The 9038-nt window shown below is 44.2% G+C and overlaps 1 protein-coding gene across 1 annotated transcript; it reads right to left on the reverse strand.

Moving 5' to 3' along the window:
• Positions 1–1955: 1955 nt before the first annotated feature.
• On the reverse strand, positions 1956–7992 carry COPS9 (COP9 signalosome subunit 9). The gene is made up of 3 exons (XM_030575450.1): positions 7846–7992; positions 5379–5451; positions 1956–3562 (listed from the first exon to the last, which is right to left on the reverse strand). Exons 1-3 carry the CDS (start codon positions 7906–7908, stop codon positions 3525–3527), a joined length of 174 nt encoding a protein of 57 aa, XP_030431310.1. The 5' UTR covers positions 7909–7992; the 3' UTR covers positions 1956–3524.
• Between the last annotated feature and the right edge of the window lie 1046 nt (positions 7993–9038).

The raw sequence follows: 9038 nt of genomic DNA on the forward strand, positions 1-9038 counted from the left end.
CGTGCTGATCAGAGCTCCATGCTGGGCAAACGGGAAATGAAATTCGAAAGTTTGCGGGGGGTTTCCTGTCTACCTGGCCAGTGCATCCGAGTTCAGATTGCTGTCCAGAGTGGTCACAATGGTGCACTGTGGGATACCGCCCGGAGGCCAATACCATCGATTTGCAGCCACACTAACCCTAATCCGATATGGTAATAGCAATTTCAGCGCCACTCCTCTTGTCGGGGAGGAGTACAGAAACCGGTTTAAAGAGCCCTTTATATCGATATAAAGGGCCTCGTTGTGTGGACGGGTGCAGCATTAAATCGGTTTAACGCTGCTAAAATCGGTATAAACGTGTAGTGTAGACCAGGCCACTGTTAGCAACATCATTAGCTAAAAGAAACACTATAGTGACAGTGTGCAGCGCAGACGCTGGAACGTTCCTGTCATGCAGCGCAAGTGATAATCCAAAGGAACCTACTATGTCTGTGGGAATATGACAGAAGTGGCAGCCACAGAAATTTCTCCCCCATTTTCATCACATAAAGCTTGTCTGAGTACGAGCTTTATTTTACAGTAGCTGATCTACACATAAGCAAAGGAGAGGGGGAGAGACAGAGGGAGTACTTTATATCTGAGACTATTCTGCACCAAAAAATTAAAAATTCTGTGCAAATATTTTAAAATTCTTCAAGTTTTATTTGTCAATAAATAAATGCAGAGCCTCCAGTATGGCAGTGGGGAGCACAGGCCACTGGCTGTATGAAGGTGGGAGATCACCCTGCAGACCCTCTCGCTCCCCAGTCTCAGCAGTGAAACTGCACCTGACCTTGGCAACACAAGGCCTGGGCCTGCCCCAGAAACACCATGGGGCCCTGCCCCTCTGCACCAGGTGTGGGGCAGGCACGCTCAACCAGGAATGATCTAAGTATAGAGGGGATCAGTTGGGGAGGGGGAATTCAGGTGTTGTGTGAGAGGATTCTATGTGGGACAATCTGGGTGCAGGCAGCTCAGTAGTGGGGGAATCTGGATGCACAGAGGCTCATTCAGGGGGTTTACAGGTGCAGAGGCAATGGGACTCTGCAGGGGCTTCCAAGTGAAGGTGATTGGGGCTCAACGGAGGGGTCTGAATGTGGGGGGCTCAGCAGACAAGCCTGGGTGCTGGGGGAGTGGGGCTTGGTGGGGTGGGGACCTGAGTGCAGCTGTTGGGAGTCAGTGGCATGGGGGTCTGGACGTGGGGGCTCAGGCTGGTGCAGTGGGTGGGGTTTGAGTTCAGGGAGCTCAATGGGGGGTTGTCTGCATGCAGGGATGAGAGTCCAGAGGCAGGGAATCTGAGTGAAGGGAGGTGGTTCGGAGGCAGAGGGCCTGGGTGAAGGAAGGTTCCAGATGCAAGGGTTGAGGTTCATTGGGTTGGTGTTCGGGTATGGAAGGCTATGGGGTTCTGGATGTACTGGGTGAGGCTTCGCAGGGGTGTCTAAGTATGGGAGGTCTGGATGAATGGGAGGCTGGGTGGATGGGGGAGCAGCTCCCCATAGTGAACCCTTCTCTCCACTGTTGAGGAGCAGTGGGGGCAGGAAGCAGGGGAGGTTTCTAGGGGTGGGCATGTCACAGCCCCAGCCATTCCTTGCAGGGGAAGAGGAAGTTCCAGCCTCTCCTACCTCCAGCCAAGAGGAAACTAGCAGATCTTGGCTCAGGGCAGGAGCCATGGGCTGGAGTGTCCCTACCCCCGTGGTGATTTACCTCTCCGCTGGTTGCTCCGAATTCCTGAAATGATGAACCTGCGCTGCTAGGGAGTGGTGCTCTTGCAGCTTCCCTATCAGAAAGTCATTTTTCTGCAGGGAAGCAAAGAAATCTGCAGGGGACATGAATTCTGCACACGTGCAGTGATGCAGAATTACCCCAGAAGTAGTACTTCAAGACAAAAATAATCAAACCATGCACAGAATAATGTGTGAAAAGCTGGAAAGACAGAATTAAGTAAACTGAAGCTTTATTATACAGTATGGTAAAATATCAGCACTTCTCAGTGATATAGGTGAAATTTAGGAAGTGTGGGGCCTTTAGTTCAACCTCCTCAAATCTTATAAACAGGTGTCACATGTGAAAAGGAAATGAAGGTCAATAGCTGTGTAGGGCCCAAAGGTCCAGCTACAAAGGCCAGATAGGAAATTACAGCTGACATTTATACTTTCTTCATTCTGAATTGACAGCAGTATCAAAGAAGAGATGCCCAAAGGAGAATTTGAACTTACATGGTTTAGACATGCAAATAGAGCCAGGGAAGGCAAAGACACTAGCTCTTCACTTTTTTTTAAACAAAGATAGCATGCTCTGTGAGAGTTTTGCTCAATTAAGGGCAAATATAAAGAGCAAGGTCTCACTGTAATAAAACGGGCACTGTCCTAGTCAGAGTGTGGGAATGCGAAATACAACAATTAGGGTCAAAATCCTGGTTACAATTAGGCCATGGGGCAGTTATAACGGAGCAGCCTGGACATAATTTAGTCCAGAATAAGGATCACAGTCAAAGGTTAGTTTTTCTGATGAAAAATTATGGAATATAGTCAAATCTAAGATTAAACTAAGTAGCACTGAAACCACATATACCAATTATAAACTTCCATTATACACTGAACTTAATTGGAAAACTCAGTATTTGAACACTGGGAGGAGCAGGCACACAAAAACATGCCTTCCTTAACTATAAATTGTACTAAGAGGTGGGAAATAAAACGCATGCCCAGTACAGTCCACTTTAGCATACTTTGTACTCTTCAACAGGTTATGTGCACATCAACTGCTTCAAGAGAGAGAAAATATTACAATATACTCTGGCACATCAGTGAAGGAAGAATTTATTTTCTAACATTAAAATAGATCTGGGTATTTTAAATCAATATTCCTACAGTATGATCCAGGATCACAAAATGTGTTTCATTTTAGTATTTTAAGATTACATTATTGCTGTATTTATTGTTATTGAAAAAAATGTCCTGGACGGAAGCTAAAATAGCTATAGAAACTAGATATTATTAAAACCTGAAATTGTAAAATGCACACTCCCTTCATAGCGCCATGTGTAAAAACACAAATATATTCAATGTTTTACTCAGAGAAAGACTGGATAGCTTAACCCCACACAATGAGAAACAAAACTCATCTAGCAGATGGTAAATCCTGCAGTTTGTCTTTGCCTAATAAATAAAAGTAATGGTGAATGATTTTACAAAATTATGGCTCATCAGGGAATTTCAGTCCGTGACAACATCTATTAAACTGAAAGTACATCCCGGGGAGAGATTTTGTTCATATTTTATTCAACAAGCACATCAGCAAATAAAATTGAAGAAAATCTACACGTAACCTAGTGATAACAGTTCGCAACTTCTTTCTTCTGTCATCTTTACCAATCTTCTAGTTTCCAATGGCTTTTTAGAGATAACATACAGATTCTCTCTGGGTTTCTTTTTTAAAAAAACAAACAGGCAACAATCCTACAGGAGGATTCCACACTTTAGCATTGCACAGCTGAAAGACTAATTTCACTGAATGTCATCATCATCAAAAAGATCTTCAAAATCTATTCAGAAAACAAAAGAAAATTAATATAGTACCCATGCATATGCTATTTACATACAGATTTCATCACTCTGGACTCAAGGCACATACATTTTAAACTAAATTAATCTGAGGTATAAAAATTACAGCAAGTAATTTACTGTAGGAAAAGAGAAGGAAAAAAAAAGACAGACCCAAGATGTCAGCTGAGGTCCTTATCCCGCATCAGAGAACTCAGTGGGAGTTTTGCCACTTACTTTAATGGAAGCAGGATCAAGCCCTGAAGTTCTTTAGAGATCAACTGACTGAGCACTGTGTTCAAGAGGGCTCAATCCTGCCAAGTACAGAGCACTCTGACCCTACTCAGCAAAACAATTAAGTATTTAATTTTAAGCATGTAACTGGTCTCATATATATACATTTTGGCAGGATTGGGGCGTTAGTTGATAATATACAACTCATTCAAGCTGAACTTGACACACACTTAAGACCTTTGCAGATTCAGGACCCTGGGTTTCAGATCATAGCTATGTCTGCTACTCCCATGTTCCTTTTTCTAAGAATACACTGTAATCTCACCACAATATGTTTCTGAACCCTCTAGCACCCTTTGTTCTATTAAGAACTTTGGGGTTTTTTTTCATGATGTGCATTGAAATCTGGGGTTTGTACCTTGTCAAGGTTTCAGGTACAGATGAGCCTTGTCATTGAAACCTAGTCCTTGTTGGACACTTGCTTATGTGAGAATATTGCCATACAATTTGCTATTACTCACAATCTCTGTTTAGGAGAGGTCCAAGGTTAGATCCCCTTGCTATTCCAATGTCTTGACTTAAATGCACTGGGGGAACCTTATAGAGATGTTTGCATGGCACTTGTGCTTGGCTCTACTTTATGCAGTCACTCTTTCAGCTGTAAGGTATATGCACTAAAAAACTGGGTCATTCCAAGTAAAACCACTTTAATTTATGGGTTGACTAACCAGATGTAAAAACTTAAACACTATGGACACAGGAGCACTAAATAGTCTCAAGACATTTTTGAGATCAACCATTTTCCATAGTTTGTGACAAGGATGCCTCAACCACAGCAAGTTTTAGTAATATCATGGGTTTCTGTCAGTTCTTTGCTGTATAGCTGTCAAAGCTGTATTATTTACCAAACATGGAAAATGCATATTGCCCAGGCATACATTGTATTTCCTGTCCAAAACTGGCCAAATACGAAGTTCTGTTATTCCTCAACTATGCAACTGGCTATTCTTGAAAACAGTAACATCCATCCATTTTACCATGTAAAGGATTTGAAATACTGATATGACACAATCTCTTGTAAACAATAACTTGGTACACAATTTCCATATACTACTAAAGTTACTAACACAGAGTCAGTCATGCAACTATGACTGGGCAATTTCATTTGGAATGACCAAATCTGATAAATAAATTGATTTTGAGATGGTGGAGGTAGGCAAGCAATTTTTATACATTGCTCAGTTTTCTATTTAATGTGATTTAATTAATACAAATGTGACAAAGTACAAACTGAAATATCACAAAATGTAATTTTTCCAGTGAAAAAATTGAAGTTCAAGACATGTAAAGATCACAATAACCTAAAAGCAGGTTTATCTCAAATATGGCAGAAGCTGTAATGCTACATTACTCGAGATAAAATCAAAGGTAGGCTGGTCTTGGCTATTCTTGCTTCCCAAACTAATGATTCTGCTTGTTAATTTCTAGCACCAAATACTGTTAAGTATTAATAACTAAAATATAAAATAACTAAAATATAAAAATAAAGTAGCACTGGAACTTAAGTATGTTGAATTGCCTTACCATTAAAGAAATCTGCATGAACTGCCTTTTCATTAGCTGCTAAGTCCATCAATAAACCTGTACTTCCTCCTGCCTAAGAAAGAACAGTGTTTTGTCATCTACTGTTAATAGTTTAGTGGCAAATCATAATATTCACTATTTAAAGCTTTGTATATGTTTAATTATCTTGATCATTCATATAAATATTTACATACCAATCAAATTAACATGTGAGGTATAGTACATTGCCCCATCTTCTTCCCGCTTCTGTTGCCATCTGTACAACTCATTTGAGTGGCATGATTGTTTCTCCTGCTTCTAGAGAGCTTGAACTTAGCTTGTTTTATCGGCAATAACCTTCATTTTTTCCCAGCCTGTCATATGCTAAACTTCTTAGTGGAAGTGTGACAGAGATAACCAAGATCCCAATCCTGCAGTAAATTCTAGGCAAACACTGTGATGCCTACATAGAACACCACAGTAATGTACTTTTGGGGGGTGAAAAAAACAAAACAAACAGCTTTCTGGGATGTACTGGCAAGATTGTTGTAAGCAAGACTCAAGAAGTAATTCTTCCACTCTACTCAGCATTTTACATAAAAACAGTTACATAAAAGGTTGTTATAAAGAGGAAGGTAATAAATTTTTAACCACTGGCACGCAGAACAAGAAGTAATGGTCTTAAATTGTGGCAAGAGAGACTTGGGTTAGACATCAGGAAAAACTTACTAACTGTAAGGGTAGTTAAGCACTAGAACAAAGTGCTGTCTAACAACAAAATAAATACACTGATAATAGAGAAATGCCTTCTCTCCCAGTTACAGGGATCTCTGGGATCAGCTAACACTGTAGATGTAACACTCTGAATCACAGTTGTGTGGTTTCAGTAGAGGGTTCAGCCTTAGGCCAGATGCTTCAGAGGGAATGAACAGAACAGGGCAATTTTTCAGTTAGCCATCCCCTGTTGTCCAGTCCCAGATTCTGGCAGACAAAGGCTTAGGGATACAAAGAGCCTGGGACTGCATCCCTGACCATCTTGGCTAATAGCTATTATTTGACCTATTCTTTTTTACCCCATTTATACTTTGGCCTTCACATCTCCAGGCAAGGAGTTCTACAGGTTGACTGTGAATTGTGTGAAAATGTACGTCTTTAATTTTATCGTGTGACCCCTGATTTGTATGGTATGTGAATGGGTAAATAACACTTCCTTATTCACTGTCTCGACACAGTTTATGATTTTACAGACCTCTATCATATTCTTCCCTCCTGCCCCCATCTCTTTTCTAAACTGAATAGTCCCTGTCTTTTTCATCTCTCCTCATAAAAAGCTGTTCCATAGTCCTAATAATTTTTGTGCCCTTCTCTCTACTTTTTTCCAATTCTAATACATCTTTTTTGAGATAAGGAGACCAGAACTACACACAGTATCCCATGGTGTGGGCGTACCATGGATTTATCTAGTAGCATTGTATTTTCTATTTTCTTCTCTATGCCTTTTCTAATGGTTCCAAACATTATTAGTTTTTTTGAGCCACTGAACATTGAGCAGATGTTTTCAGCAAAAGACTTCAAGATCAATTTGAGTGGTAACAGCTAATTCACACCCCATCATATTGTATGTATAACTCTTTTCCACTGTGCATTACTTTGCACTTATCAACATTGAACTTCATCTGTCATTTTGTTGCCCAGTCACCCAGTTTTGTGGGATCCCTTTGTAACTCTTCAGTCAGCTTCAGACTTAATTAACTTGAGTAATTTAATATCAGCTGCAAACATTTCCTATCTCACTATTTATCCATTTTCTGATGACCTACAAATATGCTGACAAGTACAGACCGTTGGAGGACCCCCGCAATTTACCCTTCTCCATTTCAGCTGAGCGTTCAGCGCTAGGCCAGGGAGTATAGGGCTCTGAGGAGCAGGATCCCTTTATTGACCATGCAACAAGCAGGTGGACAGGACTGTCACTGGGCATCGCTTAATACTGGGGACATAGGGCTTCCCGCCAAAAGCACGTGGTGTCAGCTCAGGGCTCGGCCTTAGGTCAGGGATGGTGGGGGGCTTGGAGCAGGGCCCTGCATTTAACTGTCGCTGGGGAGCCCCCACGCTACGCGGGCCAGGTCTGGTCTCTCAGCGGCCCAGGGAGACGCCCGGGCCGAGCGCAGCTAGAGGGGCCGCACCAGGCCAGCACAGCCGCCAGGGCCCCGCGGGGGGAAGAAATGGGAGGGCTCCCGCGGAGCACAGATGGGCCGAGGAGGAGAACTGCCACCCCCCGGGGTGCCCCGCCCTGTAGGAGCCGCTAGAAACCAGCCAATCAGATCTGGGACCGCTGCCCAGACTCGCATCCTGTCAACACGTAACGCAACGCGACCTCCTCGTCCGCCGCTCCCCCAGCGCCAGCCAGTAACCGCCAGCTCAGCCCGCGGCATCCCCAACCGGGGGGGGGGGCTCCGCGCGCCGCCTCCCCCGCTAGCATCGTCACCTCGTCCAGGTCCACGTAGGGCCCCGCGCCCTCGGGGAACATCTCGTCCACTGCTGGCTTCATCGCCTTGTCAGGTCCCCGGCTCGCGAGCGGCCCCGGCCGGTAGCGCCTTCCCCTTCGAACCACTTCCGGTCTGAGCCCAAGCCGCCACTTCCGGTGTAAGGAGAGTCTGCGCCGCTCCACTCTCGTGGCCCTTCTGGAAGGTGGGAGGACCGATCGCTCTGTGGTGCCGGCGTGGCCTCCTCAGGCGCCGCCCTGGTTGCCACTGTAGCTCTGTCCCGCCCCCCAGCACTACCTGGCTGTCCCGGGGAGAGCAGGAGCTGAGGGCTCGTGCCCTCTGAGGGGAAGCAGCGCTCAGGACTCCTGTTGGCGCGAGCTGGGGCAGGGACTCCCTAGGAGGCCTAAGCTATGATCAGTCCAGGCGCTTGGTGACTGCTTGCACTATACAGGATTTCCCATGACCCTTTGCAATGTGGCTAAGGCTTCCAGTGCACCTTACATGGCCTGGGGGAGTCTCTGTCAATAGCAGCATTTGCCAGATGCACACTTTCCCCCTGGGTCATCAGGCCAGAACCAGAGCCTAATTCCTGCCACTTCTTAGTTACCCCTCTGCCCACCAGCAATAGGGTTAGAAAAAATCCCCCCTTCATGTTGAACAGAAGAGCCACAGCAACATTTTCGAAAGCACTGAAGTGATTTAGACCTTCTTAGCACACCAAAGCTGTACCACTTTAACTGCCCTGGCATAACGCAGTATGATCTCTTGGTGTGGCTGCCATTAGACAAGAGCACTAGGTTAATACCAGTATAACTGTTCCCATACAGGAACGGGGATAAGCTACGCTGGTATGAGCAGTTTATATTGACATAACTGCACCCTCATTAGGGGCTGTGCCAATATAACTATACGGGGGAAAAGATCACACTCCTAACTAACAGTCCCATTTTCAAAAGTGACTTAGACATTTAGGTCCCAAAGATGTTCAGTGACACATAGATTCCTTAAGTGCCTAGGTCACTTTTGAAAATGGGCCTTTATTTTCTAAGAGTACGTCTACACTATAAGTGCTATGACTGCAGTGCTGCCACTACACCTCTGTAGTGTCAGCACTTGCTACAGTTGCAGAAGGGGTTTTTCCATCACTAGTAAATCCACGTCCTCAAAAGGCAGTAACTAGGTAGATGGGCTGTCA

This window comes from Gopherus evgoodei, chromosome 9 (assembly GCF_007399415.2).
Source record: "Gopherus evgoodei ecotype Sinaloan lineage chromosome 9, rGopEvg1_v1.p, whole genome shotgun sequence".
Lineage (NCBI taxonomy): Eukaryota > Metazoa > Chordata > Testudines > Testudinidae > Gopherus > Gopherus evgoodei.

Bases quoted from the DNA above. Each gene is read 5' to 3' on its own strand.
- COPS9 (XM_030575450.1), bottom strand. From the start codon at position 7,908: ATGAAGCCAGCAGTGGACGAGATGTTCCCCGAGGGCGCGGGGCCCTAC. The intron at 5,452-7,845 runs GTGACGATGCTA...GTTCTTTCTTAG, and splicing joins CCTACGTGGACCTGGACGAG to GCAGGAGGAAGTACAGGTTT. The intron at 3,563-5,378 runs GTAAGGCAATTC...TTTTCTGAATAG, and splicing joins TCATGCAGATTTCTTTAATG to ATTTTGAAGATCTTTTTGAT.